The sequence below is a fragment of the Pithys albifrons genome, chromosome 5 (assembly GCF_047495875.1).
Source record: "Pithys albifrons albifrons isolate INPA30051 chromosome 5, PitAlb_v1, whole genome shotgun sequence".
Classification (NCBI taxonomy): Eukaryota; Metazoa; Chordata; class Aves; order Passeriformes; family Thamnophilidae; genus Pithys; species Pithys albifrons.
Genome location: NC_092462.1, coordinates 76,597,513 through 76,617,503, shown reverse-complemented (window position 1 = coordinate 76,617,503; position 19,991 = coordinate 76,597,513). Strand labels below are relative to the sequence as shown.

The window sequence follows — 19,991 nt, the reverse complement described above, 5'->3', positions numbered from 1 at the left end:
CTTGTGGGTTTGGGAGGCAGCTCTGGGAAACAGCTACAGCACAGGCAGCAGGAAGGAAAACCTTCTTGGGTGAGCTCCAGCTTTGAGCAGGGGACTGACCTGGACACTTGCTGAGGTCCCATCCCACTGGAGAGAGCAGGAGCACCTGCAGGTCTGAGCATGTTGTGCTGGATCTTCTCCCTTGGAGTGTCCTGTAGACCCCCCAGAGCATCACTGATGGGGATAACTCAGCTGGACCTGCACTTGGCCTCCATCCCACCTGGGGGAAATGCCAGGCATGTCCTGAGACACTGGAGATGGTCAATCCCAGAGCAGAAAGAGCAAAGTCAATATGAGAAACTCTTGCCTTAAAGATGACAAAAGTATGGACAACAAAAAGGAGCCACCCATGGGCTCAGGGAATGCTCCCCGAACTCACCCAGGGACAGAGATCACATCAGGGTTTGAGTGGGGGTGGAGGACCATGTCTTGCCCCCATGGATGCACCATCCCAACTTGGGCTTCTCCAGAGGTGCCTGAGGATGTTCCTAACCCTAACCCTAACCCTAACCCTAACCCTTTGCTCTCACTCATTCCAGGTAGGTTTGCAGATGGAGAAAACAATTCCAAGTAGGAATTAACTCTTGGAGAGCAGAGCAGAGTGATGGGCAGCTCATCTTGGGTTGGACGGGACATAAAGCCCATCCAGTGCCACCCCTGCCATGGGCAGGGACACCTCCCACCAGCCCAGGGTGCTCCAAGCCCTGTCCAACCTGGCCTGGGACACTCCCAGGGATGGGGCAGCCACAGCTGCTCTGCCCAACCTGTGCCAGGGCCTGCCCACCCTCCCAGACAAGGATTTCTCTTTAATCTTCCATCTCACAGGATTATTTCGGTTGAAAAAGTCCTCCAAGATCATCGAGTCCAACCTGTGGCCAAACACAACCTTGGAGACCAGCCCATGGCACCAAGTGCCACCTCCAGCCTTTCCTTGGACACCTCCAGGGATGGGACTCCACCACCTCCCTGGGCAGCCCCTTCCAATGCCCAACCCCCCTTTCTGTGAGGAAATTCTTCCTCATGTCCAACCTGCCCCTCCCCTGGTGCAGCTTCAGCCCATGTCCTGCCACCCATCCCTGCCCTCTGGCAGTGGGAAGCCATTCCCTGTGTCCTGTCCCTCCAGGCCTTGTCCCCAGTCCCTCTCCAGCTCTCCTGGAGCCCCTTCAGGCCCTGCCAGGGGCTCTCAGAGCCTTCTCTTCTCCAGGTGGACATTCCCAGCTCTCCCAGCCTGGCTCCAGCCCAGAGGGGCTCCAGAATCATGGAATGGTTTGGGTTGGAAGGGACTTTAAAGCCCACCCAGTGCCACCCGTGCCATGGGCAGGGACACCTCCCACCAGCCCAGGGTGCTCCAAGCCCTGTCCAACCTGGCCTTGGACACTCCCAAGGATCCAGGGGCAGCCACAGCTGCTCTGCCCAACCTGTGCCAGGGCCTGCCCACCCTCATAATTTAGAATTTTTGATAGAAACCCATTCAAATAAACACCAAATCAGGCCAAACTTGGTTTATCTCCCACAGGGTGTGGGAGTCTCTGCCCACCCAGGGATTGTCTCCCGTGGGATCCTCCCCAGATCTGGGACTTTCAGCACCAACTCTTTGCTGCTTGTCCAAAAGAGGGGTTGAATTTTCCCCTGGATGCCTCTCAGGGCTTTTTCCCAGCGAGGTGAAGGCAAAGGCAGAGCCTTCTCAGTGAGACACAGGCAGTTCATTAACGAAACAGTTAATTGCTGTACTGTTTAATGGAAGTTACGACAGGATAAATGTACAGTTGGAGCCAACATGCTAAAATCTACTGCGATGCCCCCTGCAAACCACTCAGTCCATTCTCTGAGCACTCCAGCTCTTGGTCTTCTCCTCATCAGTAGCTCAGCGAGTGAGTTTGAAGGACAAACCCCAAACAGTTCCCTTTAAAGTTAAAACTAATTTGCTACATTTCCCCCTCTTTGTGCAACGACTTGTGCAAAAAAAGCTGTTTTCAACACATCAGTTGAACAAAATCACGGCCTTTCCCCCCAAAAAATAATTAAGTGAGAAAAGGCAACTCAAGCAGCCGGTGGGCAGGGAGGGGGCGGGATGGGGGAGAGGATTGGGGAAGGATTGGGATGGAGGAGGGATTGGGATGGAACTGGGACAGGGGAGAGATTGGGATGAGGGAGGGGATGGGATGGGACAGGGATTGGGATGGGGCAGGGACTGGGATGGGGCAGGGATTGGGATTGGGATTGGGATGGGGCAGGGACTGGGATGGGGCAGGGATTGGGATTGGGATTGGGATGGGGCAGGGACTGGGATGGGGCAGGGATTGGGATTGGGGAGGGGTTGGGATGGGGCAGGGATTGGGATTGGGAGGGGTTGGGATTGGGATTGGGATGGGGCAGGGATTGGGATGGGGCAGGGATTGGGATAGGGCAGGGACTGGGATGGGGCAGGGACTGGGTTGGGGCAGGGACTGGGATGGGGCAGGGATTGGGATTGGGGAGGGATTGGGATGGGGCAGGGATTGGGATTGGGAGGGGTTGGGATTGGGATGGGGCAGGGATTGGGATGGGGCAGGGATTGGGATGGGGCAGGGATTGGGATGGGGCAGGGATTGGGATTGGGGAGGGATTGGGATGGGGCAGGGATTGGGATTGGGAGGGGTTGGGATTGGGATGGGGCAGGGATTGGGATGGGGCAGGGATTGGGATGGGGCAGGGATTGGGATGGGGCAGGGATTGGGATTGGGAGGGGTTGGGATTGGGATTGGGATGGGGCAGGGATTGGGATGGGGGATGGGACTGAGATGGGGGAGGAACTGGGATGTGGATAGGGATTAGGATGGGGGAGGACTGGGATGGGAGAGGATTGGGATGGGGAAGCAGGGATTGGGATGGGGGAGGGATTGGGATGGGGGAGGGAATGGGATGGGAGAAGGATTGGGATTGGACAGGGATTGGGATGGGGCAGGGATTGGGATTGGGATGGGGCAGGGATTGGGATGGGGAGGGGTTGGGATGGGGCAGGGATTGGGATTGGGATGGGGCAGGGATTGGGATGGGGAGGGGTTGGGATGGGGCAGGGATTGGGATGGGACTGATTGGGATGGAGGAGGAATTGAGATGGTGCAGGGATTGGGATAGGGGAGGGATTGGGATGGTGCAGGGATTGGGATAGGGGAGGGATTGGGATGGAGTGTTTTCCTGTCCAAACCAAACCAGAAGGATGAGCCAAGGCAGCAGGAGCTTGGCACAGCCAGAATTCCACAATCCTGAGCTCCCCATGGAATTTTTGGGCTGCTGCTCCCCAAACTGGGGAAGCTGCAGGTGGGATGGATGCAAAGATTCCCAAATCCAGGTGCTGGAGATTGGAGCAGCAGGTTTGGGATGAAGCAAATCACCCAAACCCCAGGCCCCACCTGAGCTCCCCTCCCATCCAGCAGATTTGGGGTGAATCCCACCCAGCTCATCCTGAATTTGGGTCACTTCCCATCAAACCTCCAACTTCCCCAGCTGGCAGCAGGACTGGGAGCATCTTGAAGTCATCTGGGATGAGATTCCTTTGGGAGTTGTGTTCCCTCGGAGCTCCCCAGCAGTGGGACCAGCATGGAGTGATGCTGGTGGGGGCACCACGGAAATGGGACACACCCGGGTGGCACCCAGGGGTGGCATTGAGGGGTGGGACACACAGGGGGTGGGACACACAGGGGTGGCATCGGACACACAGGGGTGGGACACACAGGGGGTGGGACACACAGGGGTGGGACACACAGGGGTGGCACCCAAGGATGGCACACACAGGGGGTGGGACACACACCCAATGGGGGGATGTGAGGGTGTTTTGATCCTCCAAACAACTTGATGAACCCAAAAAAGCAGCAAACCCAACCCAGAACTAAAGGGCAAAGCCACACAGGGGTAGGAAACACCCAGGGCTGAAGGGTTTGGACACTGCTGGGAAGGGATGGTTTGACCCCAAATCATCCAGGGCTGAAGGGTCTGGACACTGCTGGGAAGGGATGATTTGACCCCAAAACACCCAGGGCTGAAGGTGGATCTGCCTGGGGTTTGGACATTGCTTGGAAGGGTTGATTTGACCCCAAAACACCCAGGGCTGAAGGGTTTGGACACTGCTGGGAAGGGATGGTTTGACCCCAAAACACCCAGGGCTGAACGTGGATCTGCCTGGGGTTTGGACATTGCTTGGAAGGAATGATTTGACCCCAAAACACCCAGGGCTGAAGGGTCTGGACACTGCTTGGAAGGGTTGATTTGACCCCAAAACACCCAGGGCTGAAGGTGGATCTGCCTGGGGTTTGGACATTGCTTGGAAGGGATGGTTTGACCCCAAAACACCCAGGGCTGAAGGTGGATCTGCCTGGGGTTTGGACATTGCTTGGAAGGGATGATTTGACCCCAAAACACCCAGGGCTGAAGGTGGATCTGCCTGGGGTTTGGACATTGCTTGGAAGGGATGATTTGACCCCAAAACACCCAGGGCTGAAGGTGGATCTGCCTGGGGTTTGGACATTGCTTGGAAGGGATGATTTGACCCCAAAACACCCAGGGCTGAAGGTGGATCTGCCTGGGGTTTGGACATTGCTTGGAAGGGATGGTTTGACCCCAAAACACCCAGAGCTGAAGGTGGATCTGCCTGGGGTTTGGACATTGCTTGGAAGGGATGGTTTGACCCCAAAACACCCAGGGCTGAAGGTGGATCTGCCTGGGGTTTGGACATTGCTTGGAAGGGATGATTTGACCCCCAAACCAGCTCCAGCAACAGGAGTCAAGATGCCACCAGAGCAGCCCCAGCTCCACCTCAACCCCTTCATCTCATCCCACGGTGTCTTCCAGTTTGGGGCCAGCACAGACCCCCCCACAGCTCCTGCCCCAAATTCCACCTTCCCAGCAGCACAAAAGCAGCTGATTTTGAAGGAACCTCCCCCAAGCAGCCCCAGAACAAAGTGCCAAACTTGCCTTGAGCTGCAGCCCTTGGAGTGAAGCAGAAGCTGCCAGAAAAACCCTCCTCCTCTCCCTCCATGCACTGACGGCTCAGGGAGAACATTCCCTGCCCCATGGATAGTTTGGGCTGCAAATCCCCACTTTGGAGACCTCACATTGAGTTGTTCCCAACCCTTGGGCTGCCTGACAACCCCTGGAGATCACAAAGAGGATAAGAAGTCCAGATGCTTCTCAGGAAAGCCAAACTTGAGGTTTGTGTGTTTTTTTGTTAATATATTTTTTTCCCCCCACTGGTGCTGAAATGAATTTACTGGGAAAAATCAGGGGAATAACCCACTTTTTTTTTTTTTCCCTTTTTCCTACTGCTTAAAAACCAAACCCCACTGAGGGATGTTCAGTGCATGGAGAGGGAGGTGTTCCAGCAGCATTATTTATTTTGGGGGTTGCAAATCTCCTCTTGGGGTTCTGCTCCCATTTCCTCCCCTCTGAGATTTCCAGCAACGACTTTTCCTTCCTAAGCAGTTCCATCCGTATCGGAGCATCCCCATCATTAGGAGGAGGCTTAGAGGGGATTTCAAACAACTTCCAGGGCTTTTTTAGGCAATCTGTTCCAAAGATTAATTTTCTTTGGAAGGGGTTGGAGCTGCATCTCTTGGAACAGAAAGTTAATGAGGACCAGAGCACCCAAAGTGCCATTTTTCATGCCGGGCTCTGACTTGTGGTTCACACTCTTGACCTCCCGAGATCAGCAATTCCCTGAATCCCTCCCTGGGCTGGATTTCACTTTCCTAGTGGTGAGTCTGGAGCACCAGGAGCTGCTTTGTGGGATGCCAAGCCCAGCCTAGCTAAGTCAAGCTTAAAGGAGCCAGGAAACCCCCCAGGAAACCCACCCCGGGCACGGCGAGGCCGTGATGCTCCTCTTGGAATGAAAGCTCCATGGAGATGGGAAGGAGAGCCCAGATGTGGGATGGGCAATGCTGGGAGCTGCCTGGAGCACCTCAAACAAGGTCCTGCCCCAAGACCCAGCTGTGCTGAGGGTTTGATGCAGGAAGACCTCGTGCAATGGAATATAAGAAGGAAAAATGGAATACCAAGGGGGCAGCAGGAGCTGGATGCTTTTCCCCCCCAAATCCCTTCCCTGTTTCTGGGATCTCCTGGGATCTCCCTCTCCTTCTCCCTTCATCCCACACCCTGACTGAGCTCATGCCACTTATCCCTCTGGAAGCCTTTGCTGGGTCATTTGTAGGTTCATCTACAAAGATGATCCATTTCTGGCCACGTGACACCAACTTTCCTTCACCTGCTTCTTTTTCCTTCATCCTCCTCCCATGTCCTTCAAAGAGGCCTTAAAGTGCCCTCTGATCCCCCTCCAAACCCAAGGAACCACAATGCCAGGATGAGCTTTCCCTCTTATTCCTGAAAATAATCCCTTGGTCCTTGTGGCTGGAGATGGCTGGGACAGGAGAACCAACCCCAGGAGGTCATTCCTGGCCATGTTCCTCTTCACTTCCAGGGTTAAGAACCACAAATCCTTCTCAAAAACCAACCCAACACCAAAGTCTTGCTGAGGAGTGAGGAGAGAGGGCAAAGCCTCATCCCCTTTATGCATCCAGAGGGTGGGAAATGGGCACATCCCATCCCAGTGTGCTGGAGCAGCATTCCCAGGGCTGTGACATCCCCCAGGAAGGTTTTCATTCCCTTTGGCAGGAGGGTTTGGGAGGTGGGGAATGGGCTGGATGAGCTTTCACCCTCAGGAACTGAGAGCCAAAAGGGTAAGAAGATGCTAGGGGTGAAAATCCCCTCTGTGGAACCTCAACCCTGGAGGGAAAATCCTGCTGGGAATGTCCCCCTGCTCCTCCCAAACTGCCTGGTTGGAGCAGAGGAGCTTTGGGCACCTTCAGAGCTGAGGTGAATTTTGTCCACAGGCACTTTGGAGCCTGAATGCTGAATCCATGGCAGGGATTCCAGAAGGTTCTCCCACTCAACATCCTGCCCAGGGCTGCAAACCAAGGGAAGCAGAAGGACTTCACCCCATGGAACCATCAGGAGAAGAAGGAAAAGGGGACACCAGCATGGAAAAAGAGAGGGAGAAGCCCTGAAAACAGTGCCCTGGACAGCAGGAGAGCTCAGCTGAGCATCCCTCCATCCCATCCATATCCAGAAGCATTCCAGCACCAATCCAGCTCCACAGGACACCCTGCCCAGTTATCCTTTGCCTCTCCCTTCCCGAAAATAATCAATGAGGCAGCTCTAGAGCCCTTCCCCACTCAGGGACAGCCCCACAGAGCCCAGCAGGTCCCAGAGGTGGAGCTCAGGAGTGGCTGGTCACACACACACACAGGGAAAGGTCACAGGGATCTCCCTTTCCTAGGGTGGAAATCAGCCCTTGGATGGGAAAACGAGGAGAAAAACTGGAATATCACTTTCCCTCTTGTCCCACCTAAATCCAAACCACAAGCTGGCAAGACACACTCATGGATGACCCTCTTTCCTGTGACCGGAGCACACCAGAAGCACCCGAGGCCACGGCTCCTCCTCCGGTTGTTGTGGATAACAAAAGGAAGGCAGGATAAGCCCTCCATTTGGCTGAGCCAACAGAAAAACAGCCTGGGTGTGAACTCCTCTCTCAGGCTTTAGGATTTCCTGTTGCTCTCCAAACCCCTGGAAACAGGAGTTGATCCCAGGAGCCTCCTGCCACCACCACCACCACCACCACCACCTCTTTTCCCAGGGATTGTTGCACGAGGAGCGTTTGGCCATCGGGGGGGTGGGGAAGGAGGTTCCAGGGATATACAGGTGAATAAAAAAATACATATATTCTCTTTCCCCAAGGATGCCAAGTCCAGCAGGAGGGAGGGAGGTGCTCAGAGGTCCCTCAGGAGTGGTGGCTGTTGATGAGGCTGCGGAGCTGCTTGGCCACGGTGTCGATGAGTTTCTGCTTGTCCCTCTCGTTCTTGCGGAACTGGGCGAAGACGTTGTTTTTCCTGCTCGTGTCCCTCATCCTGTGCAGAGCAGAGACAGGTTATGGCCCAGGGATGGCACCCCCCAAACCCCAGAGAGGAACCATGTTGGAAGCTCAGGGGTTCACAGGGGAGAGGATGGAATTTAAAGGCTCTACAGTGATTTTTGTCACGTCTTTAGGGCTTTATTCAGCCTTTGCACCGTTGGTGGTTTTGCTTTAAAGGTCACAAATCCCACTCAGCATCACCACGGGGTCTCTAACACCCAACTGCAAGAAACCCTAAAGCCTCTCCTTCCCAACAGGTCCCCACTTCTGAAGTGGTGGATGACAGAGATGTCATGTCAGGAGGAAATGAAAGAATTACCATCCAGGCCACAGAATGAAGGGGGTTTATTTGAAATGGGTCATTGCACGAGGCTTGTGGGGAGGCTGCAAAGGGCTGGAGTTGTGAGCTTAAAACAGTCCATAGAATCATGGAATGGTTTGGGTTGGAAGGGACCTTCAAGACCATCTGGTTCCAAGCCCTGCCATGGGCAGGGACACCTCCCACCAGCCCATCTGCACATATATATATAATATAAATATACATAATTTATGTCAATTATAACATGATATAATTTCCATTGCAGGAAGGAATCCAGCTTTTCTGAAGCAACACACTGGTCCCCACGAGGTCTCCAAGATCCAGAGCCCAGCAGAGCAGGTGGTGGGATGGGACCTCATGGCCAACCTGCTGCAGCTTCACCTCTCTCCAACATGCAAAGCTGGGGGTTCCTGCACTTTGCATATTTTGGAGAGGGGGCAGGTCTTGGTGCACATTCCAAAGGTGCTGGGAAGCGAAACCACCCCACCAGGATCAACCCTGGAGCAGCTCCTGAAGGTTTCAACCTCCCACCACCCAACTGGCTGGGGCTCAGCTCTTCCATAATCCCCCAATTTGTCCAGGGTTTTATGGGTCAGTCATGTCTGACAGAGGCTGAGGGCTTTGGATACATCCCACAATCCCGAGGTTTGGGCTTTGGGGACCTGGAGGAGGCACTGAAATGACAGGGACAGTGACATTCCCAGGGAAGTTGGCACTTGATGGGCCTGGGGGGTTTGGAGTTAACTGAGCACAACCCAAACCTCCTGAAATGATTGAACTGATTACACGAAAAGCATCTCAGGGTTTTCATGCTCCAATCTTCCTAAAAAGAGACAAAGGGAATCTGAAAGGTTCCCAAAAAACATCCAGCTTGGAACTGGAAACGAGGGTAACAACTTTATCCTAATTTAGTGGAGCTGCAAGTGCCCAAAGACACGGATTACAAGGGAGCTCTTTGCCCACAGGAACTGGAGAGCCTGGAGCACTTTCATCCAGCAAAATAAGGATTGGGGTTTATTTGCTTTTCCAGCCAGAGCTGCTTTCCAGCTGCTCCACTCCAAGAACTGGAGAGCGACTGTGCCGATGGGAAGCAGAGTTTGGAGTTGGCCACGTTAGACCTGGACCAGGACTGTGAATTCTGGAGACAACCATCTTCCCATGGGACACCTCCACAGCTCTGAATGGCTCCAGAGGTCTCAAAGGGTTTCACCAGGAGAGCTGAGAGCTCTCCCAGGTTCCCTGAGGACACCATGAAAGTCAACTTGTGCCTTCAGAAACCTCCTCCCAGTGTTGTGCCCATCCCTGCCCATCCCTGCCTGCTGCAGGTGGCACACAGGGACAGAGCAGAACATCCTCTGCCCTGTGCCAGGACCATGAATTTTGGAGACAACCATCTTCCCATGGGACACCTCCACAGCTCTGAATGGCTCCAGAGGTCTCAAAGGGTTTCACCAGGAGAGCTGAGAGCTCTCCCAGGTTCCCTGAGGACACCATGAAAGTCAACTTGTGCCTTCAGAAACCTCCTCCCAGTGTTGTGCCCATCCCTGCCCATCCCTGCCTGGTGCAGGTGGCACACAGGGAATTCAGAGCAGAACATCCTCTGCCCTGTGCCAGGACCATGAATTTTGGAGACAACCATCTCCTCATGGGACACCTCCACAGCGCTGAACGGCTCCAGAGGTCTCAAAGGGCTTTACCAGGTTACGTGAGGACACCAGAGGTGCTGAAAGTCAAGTTGTGCCTTCAGAAACCTCCTCCCAGTGTTGTGCCCATCCCTGCCCATCCCTGCCTGCTGCAGGTGGCACACAGGGAATTCAGAGCAGAACATCCTCTGCCCTGTGCCAGGACCATGAATTTTGGAGACAACCATCTTCCCATGGGACACCTCCACAGCTCTGAATGGCTCCAGAGGTCTCAAAGGGCTTCACCAGGAGAGCTGAGAGCTCTCCCAGGTTCCCTGAGGACACCATGAAAGTCAACTTGTGCCTTCAGAAACCTCCTCCCAGTGTTGTGCCCATCCCTGCCCATCCCTGCCTGCTGCAGGTGGCACACAGGGAATTCAGAGCAGAACATCCTCTGCCCTAAGAGCCCTCCCATCCTGGGCATCCTCAAAGCCATCTTTGATCCCCTGGGACCTGTTCAGCTCCATGAAGAACTTTTGGCTCATCACATCTTCTATGCAAGAAAACCTTTGTGTGTGTTTGGACGACTAGAGAAGAGCTGGTTGGATAAAAGCAGCGGATCAGGATGAAAAGGAATTGCAGCTGGAGCAGTGACCCCATGCCAAACAATCCCACAGGTGAGTCTGGCCAGGTCTGGGGGCTGCTGGTACCTCCAGCCACCATGAGAAGGCAGAAGTACCAAGCCATTAGAATCATAGAATGGATTGGGTTGGAAAAGACCTTCCAGATCATCAAGTCCAACCCTTGGTCCAACTCCAGTCCCTTTACCAGATCATGGCACTCAGTGCCACGGCCAAGCTCAGCTGAAAAACCTCCAGGGATGGGGAATCCACCCCCTCTCTGGGCAGCCCATTCCAATCCCTGAGCACTCTCTCTGCAAAGAAGTTTTTGCTGCTCTCCAACTTCAATTTCCCCTGGCAGAGCTTGAGCCCATCGTGCCCCCTTGTCCTATTGCTGAGTGCCTGGGAGAAGAGACCAACCCCCAGCTGGCCACAACTTCCCTTCAGGCACTTCCAGACAGTGCTGAGGTCACCTCTGAGCCTCCTCTTCTCCAGGCTGAACACCCCCAGCTCCCTCAGCCTCTCCCCACAGCACTTGTGCATAGGACAGGTGGGTCTGGCCAGGTCTGGGGGCTGCTGGGACCTCCAGACACCACGAGCAGGTAGAAGCACCAAACCATTAGGAACGGACTGAGCTCCTACAGGACAGCAAAGCCTGCAGGCTTTGGGTTGTGTTGTGCAGATTCACACCTCTGTTCCTTTGAGAAGAGCCCTGGGACAGCCGAGCCCGGGGCTGTAACGTCAGTGAGAGTGAAAGGAAAGGAAAAGCGAGAGCTCAGCGCTGGCCCCACCCCTGTCAACAAACACCACCATCAACAGAGCCAAGCTTTGTTTAAATTAATCTATAAGGAAGAAAAAGGCAGGCAGTAAAAGCTCCTCTTTTAGCTCTAATTAGTGCATTTGAGCCGGCCGAGCTCCCGGAGGGCCCCGTCTCATTTCCATCGTTTAGTGCTCCATTTAAAGCAAACAATGGAGCCCCTGCAAGGTGAGGGTAAAGCCCAAGCGAGCAGAGCCCTTGGGCCATCCTGGGAGAGATGTGTCCTCGGGAAAGGGGATAATGAGGCAAACAGGTTACGGAACGGAGCGGCCGGTGGGAATCTCCCGTCGCCTCGAGGGCTGGGGAGCAACTGAGGTCAGGGAGGAGACTCAGATTCACAGAATCCCAGACTATGCTGAGTTGGAAGGACCCACAAGGATCAGCGAGTCCAACTCTCAAGTCAATGCCCCACACAGGGGATTGAACCCCTGACCTTGGTGTTATCCCAACCAAGTTTTAACCAAAGGTTCCAGTGCATTGTTAACTCAGTAGAGACTCTTCTTCTGCAGGGACACCTCCCACTACAATCCCAGAATCCCAGACTGTTCTGACTTGGAAGGACCCACAAGGATCAGCGAGTCCAACTCTCAAGTCAATGCCCCACACAGGGGATTGAACCCCTGACCTTGGTGTTATCCCAACCAAGTTTTAACCAAAGGTTCCAGTGCATTGTTAATTCAGTTGAGACTCTTCCTCTGCAGGGACAACTCCCACCAGAAGGTTCCAGTGCATTAATTCAGTAGAGACTCTTCTTCTGCAGGGACACCTCCCACTACAATCCCAGAATCCCAGACTGTTCTGACTTGGAAGGACCCACAAGGATCAGCGAGTCCAACTCAAGTCAATGCCCCACACAGGGGATTGAACCCCTGACCTTGGTGTTATCCCAACCAAGTTTTAACCAACTGAGCTCATCTCAGGGCAGCTGAGCTGGTGGGTGATGGACAGAGAAACCCCCAAAGGGCCTGAAGTCTGAGTGGGGAGAGGGCAGAACTTGCTGGAATGGGCAGGTGATGCCATGGCACAAGGATGAGGGACACCAAAGTGCCAACCTGCTGATTTCATCAGAGGTTCCTCCAAAAAGTGAATTGGATACGTGAAGATTGTCCTTCAAATTCCTTTCCAGAAGGGCATGGTGGGATAGGAGAGGGGGGAAGGGCCTTGAGATGGAGGAGCGAAGGGTTGGATGGGATATTGGGAAGGAATTGGTGGCTGGGAGGGTGAGGAGCCCTGGCAGAGAAGCTGTGGCTGCCCCATCCCTGGGAGTGTCCCAGGCCAGGTTGGACAGGGCTTGGAGCACCCTGGGCTGGTGGGAGGTGTCCCTGCCCATGGCAGGGGTGGCACTGGGTGGGCTTTAATGTCCCTTCCAACCCAACCCATTCCATGATTCTGGAGCCCCTCTGGGCTGGAGCCAGGCTGGGAGAGCTGGGGGGTCACCTGGAGAAGAGAAGGCTCCAGGGACACCTGAGAGCCCCTGGCAGGGCCTGAAGGGGCTCCAGGAGAGCTGGAGAGGGACTGGGGACAAGGGATGGAGGAACAGGACACAGGGAATGGCTTCCCACTGCCAGAGGGCAGGGATGGGTGGGATATTGGGAAGGAATTGGTGGCTGGGAGGGTGGGCAGGCCCTGGCACAGGTTGGGCAGAGAAGCTGTGGCTGTCCCAGCCCTGGGAGTGTCCCAGGCCAGGCTGGACAGGGCTTGGAGCACCCTGGGCTGGTGGGAGGTGTCCCTGCCCATGGCAGGGGTGGGATGGGATGGTCTTTAAGGTCCCTCCAACCCAAACCTTCTGGGATTCCATGATGATTTTATCCTGCCCATTCCTCCATGCCAGATTGGCAATGGAGTGCCCATGGAATGAGCTGCTTGGATAATTATTAATTAGCATTTTGGGCAGGTTACTTCTCTGTCCCATCAGCTGCAACACCAGTGAGGTCTGATGGGGCAGGGGTGGGGGGATCCTCCCAAAGACAGCCTGGAGGTCACCTGCAGACACTGCCCCTGTCCCCCAGATGGGCTTTTGGTGCTTGATCTTCTCTGTGGATCCAACAGAAGGGAGATGGAACAGAAATAATAGAAACAGAAATAGAAATAATAGAAACAGAAATAGAAATAATAGAATGGAACTGGATAGTTCCAGTTGGGAGGGACCTGCAGGAATCACCAGCTCCAACTGCCCAACCACTTCAGGGCTGACCAAAACCTGGATCCTGTTATTGAGAGCATTGTCCAAATGCCTCTTAAACACTGAAGAATTTGGGGTAGGTTTAGATTAGATGTTAGGAAGAACATCATGTAAATAATTATAAAACAATTAATATAATTAATACAGTATAATATTATGAGGAAGACTATCTCATGCCTGCAGACCAGCAAATTTTACATGATTCTGGAGCTTCAGATCCCACCTTTATAGTCGGAATTTTCTGAGGACAAGGAGCAAAGTCCAAGGACAGACCCTCAGCCAAGTCCTTGAACTTTGAAAAAAATGTGGGATCCAGGTCAGAGGGATAAAACAGGAATTTTCCCTTTGTCCCTCCAGGGGGGAAATCTTTGCTGCCTGCATGTCAAGGAGGCTCCTGCTGCCCAAGCTGCCCCATCCCAGCACCACCAGGATGGAATGAGCTGCCCAAGCTGCCCCAATCCCAGCACCACCAGGATGGAATGAGCTGCCCCATCCCAGCATCACCAGCATGGAATGGGCTGCCCAATCCCAGCACCACCAGGATGGAATGAGCTGCCCAGTCCCAGCACCATCAGGATGGAATGAGCTGCCCCATCCCAGCAACACCAGCACGGAATGGGCTGCCCAAGCTGCCCCATTCCAGCACCAGCAGCATGGAATGGTCTGCCCAAGCTGCCCCATCCCAGCAACACCAGCATGGAATGGGCTGCCCAAGCTGCCCCATCCCAGCACCACCAGGATGGAATGGGCTGCCCCAATCCCAGCACCATCAGGATGGAATGAGCTGCCCCATCCCAGCACCACCAGGATGGAATGAGCTGCCCAAGCTGCCCCATCCCAGCAACACCAGCATGGAATGAGCTGCCCCGTCCCAGCATCACCAGCATGGAATGGGCTGCCCAATCCCAGCACCACCAGGATGGAACGAGCTGCCCCATCCCAGCACCACCAGGATGGAACGAGCTGCCCCGTCCCAGCACCACCAGGATGGAATGAGCTGCCCCGTCCCAGCATCACCAGCATGGAATGGGCTGCCCCATCCCAGCACCACCAGGATGGAATGGACTACCCAAGCTGCCCAATCCCAGCACCACCAGGATGGAATGGGCTGTCCAAGCTACCCCATCCCAGCACCACCAGGATGGAATGGGCTGTCCAAGCTACCCCATCCCAGCACCACCAGGATGGAATGAGCTGCCCAAGCTGCCCAATCCCAGCACCACCAGGACGGAATGGGCTGTCCAAGCTACCCCATCCCAGCACCACCAGGATGGAATGGGCTGTCCAAGCTACCCCATCCCAGCACCACCAGGATGGAATGGGCTGTCCAAGCTACCCCATCCCAGCACCACCAGGACGGAATGGGCTGTCCAAGCTACCCCATCCCAGCACCACCAGGATGGAATGGGCTGTCCAAGCTACCCCATCCCAGCACCACCAGGACGGAATGAGCTGCCCAAGCTGCCCAATCCCAGCACCACCAGGATGGAATGGGCTGCCCAAGCTGCCCAATCCCAGCACCACCAGGACGGAATGGGCTGCCCAAGCTGCCCCATCCCAGCACCACCAGGATGGAATGGGCTGCCCCATCCCAGCACCACCAGGACGGAATGGGTTGCCCAAGCTGCCCAATCCCAGCACCACCAGGATGGAATGGGCTGCCCCATCCCAGCACCACCAGGACGGAATGGGCTGCCCAAGCTGCCCAATCCCAGCACCACCAGGATGGAATGAGCTGCCCAAGCTGCCCAATCCAAGCACCACCAGGATGGAATGAGCTGCCCCATCCCAGCACCACCAGGATGGAATGAGCTGCCCCATCGCAGCACCCCCAGGATGGAATGGGCTGCCCAAGCTGTCCCATCCCAGCACCACCAGGATGGAATGAGCTGCCCAATCCCAGCACCACCAGGATGGAATGGGCTGCCCCATCTCAGCACCACCAGGACGGAATGAGCTGCCCCATCCCAGCACCACCAGGATGGAATCAGCTGCCCCATCCCAGCACCACCAGGATGGAATGGGCTGCCCAATCCCAGCACCACCAGGACGGAATGGGCTGTCCAAGCTACCCCATCCCAGCACCACCAGGACGGAATGAGCTGCCCAAGCTGCCCAATCCCAGCACCACCAGGACGGAATGAGCTGCCCAAGCTGCCCAATCCCAGCACCACCAGGACGGAATGGGCTGCCCAAGCTGCCCCATCCCAGCACCACCAGGACGGAATGGGCTGTCCAAGATACCCCATCCCAGCACCACCAGGACGGAATGGGCTGCCCAAGCTGCCCAATCCCAGCACCACCAGGATGGAATGGGCTGCCCCATCCCAGCACCACCAGGACGGAATGGGCTGCCCAAGCTGCCCCATCCCAGCACCACCAGGATGGAATCAGCTGCCCCATCCCAGCACCACCAGGAGGGAATGAGCTGCCCCATCCCAGCACCAGCAGCATGGAATGGGCTGCCCAAGCTGCCCCATCCCAGCACCAGCAGCATGGAATGGTCTGCCCAAGCTGCCCCATCCCAGCAACACCAGCATGGAATGAGCTGCCCCGTCCCAGCATCACCAGCATGGAATGGGCTGCCCCATCCCAGCACCACCAGGATGGAATGAGCTGCCCCATCCCAGCACCACCAGGATGGAATGGGCTGCCCAAGCTGCCCCATCCCAGCACCACCAGGATGGAATGAGCTGCCCCATCCCAGCACCACCAGGATGGAATGGGCTGCCCAAGCTGCCCCATCCCAGCACCACCAGGATGGAATGAGCTGCCCCATCCCAGCACCACCAGGATGGACTGGGCTGCCCAAGCAGGATGGGGGTGAGAACATTCCCGGTTTTCCAGAGCCACACTCACTTTTCCAGCAGGACCAGGGCAGTTGTGGGGTTCACACGGAGATACTTGCACGTGGGTTGCCCATAGTCAGCCAAGTATGTCGACCAATCCCACTGGAGGAACAGATCCAAGAGCTGGGAAGAAAAAAACCAAGGGATGGAAGAGTTAACCAAGCTGGCAAAGGGAGCAGGTGGTGTATCTGAAAGCTGGCAAAGGCCCTGGGCAGGTGGAGTTAACCACCAAAAATGGTTTGAAGGCTCAGGATTACTATTCTTTAATGTTTATTCACTAACTTATTATTTATTTATGAATATTTAAAGCTGATTTATTAATGACTGTGTTATAGTGCACTCTGTTATCTTTATTTTTGGGGTGGATTAATGGATTTGTTGTCTCAAACACCCTAAAAGGACCCCAGAGCTCTGACACCCTCATCTCTGGCAGAGGACACTTTAGGGGTCAAAGTCACCACAAACTTCTTGTCCCCAAATAACCTCCAGTGTGGTTTGAACCCTTCCCCAAGGATTTCTCACCACACTTGTCCCATCTCAACACCCTCCAAGTGCTTTGTGAGTGTCTGCAATGCCAGGAGCTCCTCAGGGAGCTGTGGGACCTGTCCAGGAGCTCAGGGGTTGGTTTATGACTCTCAGGGTTGGATGCAGCTCCCAGAGATGGGGAGTCCCAGGTGCTTTCCAGCCACTGGTAAGAGAAACCACCAGTCCCAAGAGTGGGGGAAGGAAAAGAGGATTAATTACAGAAACTCAGAATGTGCTGAGTTAGAAGGAACCCACAAGGATCATGAGACCAACCCTCAGCCCTGCCCAGCACCATCCCAAGAGTCACACGTGCCAGCTGTGACAGTCCCTGCTCCAAACCTCCAAAATTCCCACCGGGGCACCTCCACAAATGGCCCCATCAGTGCCCCACCACTCCCAGATGAGTCAGGTGAGGGACAAACCACAGCCCAGGTTCCCTAAATGCCTCTTCCCACACCATTCCCACCCTTAATTTCCTTAAAAACCAAACAGGAGCTCCAATGTCTTTCCCTCACCCCTGAGAGCACCGGCTGTCCCACCCACCCACACAGACACAGCCATGGGATGCATGGGATGCTCCTTCACCTCCACCACCCAGCCCTGCACAGGACCATCCCAAGAGTCACACGTGCCAACTAGGTCAGTCCCTGCTCCAGATCTCCAAAATTCCCACCTGGGCACCTCCACAGATGCTCCACCACTCCCAGACGAGTCAGGTGAGGGACAATCAAACCACAGCCAAGGTTTTCTAAATGGCCCCTTCCCACACCATTCCCACCCTTATGTTCCTTACAGGAACACCCACGTCTTTCCCTCACCCTTAAGAGCACTGCCTGTCCCACCCACCCACCCCCACATCCATGGGATCCATGGGATGCCGTGTCACCATCTCAAACAGGTTAATTAAGAGCTTCATTCCCTCCCTGTGCCCCAACCATTCCATCCTGGAGAGCAGCTGTGACCACTCTATGTGGGGACAGGCTGCCATGTCCTTCCCTCACCCCTGAGGGCACTGGTTGTCCCACCAACCCGCACCAACATCCATGGGATCCATGGGATGCCGTGTCACCATCTCAAACAGGTTAATTGAGACCTTCATTCCCTCCCTGTGCCCCAACCATTCCATCCTGGAGAGCAGCTGTGACCACTCTATGTGGGGACAGGCTGCCATGTCCTTCCCTCACCCCTGAGGGCACTGGTTGTCCCACCAACCCGCACCAACATCCATGGGATCCATGGGATGCCGTGTCACCATCTCAAACAGGTTAATTAAGAGCTTCATTCCCTCCCTGTGCCCCAACCATTCCATCCTGGAGAGCTGCTCTGACCACTCTATGTGGGCACAGGCTGCCATGTCCTTCCCTCACCCCTGAGGGCACTGGTTGTCCCACCAACCCGCACCAACATTCATGGGATCCATGGGATGACGTGTCACCATCTCAAACAGGTTAATTAAGAGCTTCATTCCCTCCCTGTGCCCCAACCATTCCATTCTGGAGAGCAGCTGTGACCACTCTATGTGGGGACAGGCTGCCATGTCTTTCCCTCACCCATCAGACCACTGCCTGTCCCACGCACATCCATGGGATCCACGGGATGCTCCTTAATCTCCATCATCCCAAACAGGTTAAGAGCTTCATTCCTGCTCCCTGACTCAAACATTCCATCCTGGAGAGCAGCTGTGACCACTCTATGTGGGGACAGGCTGCCATGTCTTTCCCTCACCCATCAGACCACTGACTGTCCCACCCACCCACACCAACATCCATGGGATCCATGGGATGCCGTGTCTCCATCTCAAACAGGTTAATTAAGAGCTTCATTCCCTCCCTGTGCCCCAGCCATTCCATCCTGGAGAGAAGCTGTGACCACTCTATTTGGGGACAGGCTGCCAAGCACATGGACATCTTCATCTCCGTGCCCTGCGTGTCCCGGCGCCCACCACGGCGGGCGGGAGCAGCGGGACTGTCCCCGGCCAAGCCGGACCCATAGAGGGCTCATTGTGCCCGCGTCTCCATGGTGCTCCTGGAGCCTCCAGCGCTGTTTAACAACCCTCCCTGCCCCGCCAAGAAGGGGATTTAGCTCCTCCGAGACCTCCAGATACAAAACAAAAATGTGCAACAAGATTCTCTTTGACTATGTAGGTCAGGGCAAAGAAAACGAGCGGTCGGGAACAATCCCGCGGGCTGGCGGGGGGGACGGATTAGCCGGGACCTGGGAGGCCTTTTCCAGCCCGCCTTTGTGGCAGCTCCAAGCCCAAGCTGAGCATCCCTGGCAGGAGGTTTTCCCAATGGGCACCATCAAGGGGCAACCTTAAGGATGATTTCACAGGGTCTTGTCAGGCGGAGCGGCGGGGCCAAAGCTCCTCCGAGGGCTTTGGCGGCCGCTGGGAGAAGTTGTGATGGTTGTCCAGGCTCAATGGGAACCCCCACAACGCACCAAAGGCCCCTCGCTGGTGGCCCTGGGAGGCTGAACGTGCCTCGGGCACAGCCCAAACAAAGCCCAGAGAGTTATTGCCATGGCAAGTCCAGGGGACAGGTAGCCATTCGTGGGGAATGGGAATGCAGGGCCAGGAGAAGGGGCTGAGAGAGGCAGTGAAATGAAAAGGTGAGGGTTGGAAAGGGGTTGGGAGAAGGTGGAATTAAAGTGTTAGGAGTTGGTATAAACAGGGAAGAGGCAGAGACTCGGGAGCTCAGGGGGCCATGGAGCAGCCTCAGGGCTGGAGCCCCTCTGGGCTGGAGCCAGGCTGGGAGAGCTGGGGGGGTCACCTGGAGAAGAGAAGGCTCCAGGGACACCTGAGAGCCCCTGGCAGGGCCTGAAGGGGCTCCAGGAGAGCTGGAGAGGGACTGGGGACAAGGCCTGGAGGGACAGGACACAGGGAATGGCTCCCACTGCCAGACGGCAGGGATGGGTGGGATATTGGGAAGGAATTGGTGGCTGGGAGGGTGGGCAGGCCCTGGCACAGGTTGGGCAGAGCAGCTGTGGCTGCCCCATCCCTGGGAGTGTCCCAGGCCAGGTTGGACAGGGCTTGGAGCACCCTGGGCTGGTGGGAGGTGTCCCTGCCCATGGCAGGGGT

The 19,991-nt window shown here is 55.5% G+C and overlaps 1 protein-coding gene across 1 annotated transcript in view; it reads right to left on the bottom strand.

Moving 5' to 3' along the window:
• Window positions 1-7,849: 7,849 nt before the first annotated feature.
• The window catches only part of EXOC6B (exocyst complex component 6B), a 168,126-nt gene continuing 155,984 nt past the window's right edge, over window positions 7,850-19,991 (bottom strand). Inside the window, exons 15-16 of the mRNA XM_071557111.1 lie at window positions 16,401-16,513; window positions 7,850-7,976 (exon numbers count right to left, since the gene is read on the bottom strand). Of these exons, the coding sequence (XP_071413212.1) occupies window positions 7,850-7,976; window positions 16,401-16,513 (240 nt within the window). The remainder of the gene's footprint in view (window positions 7,977-16,400; window positions 16,514-19,991) is intronic.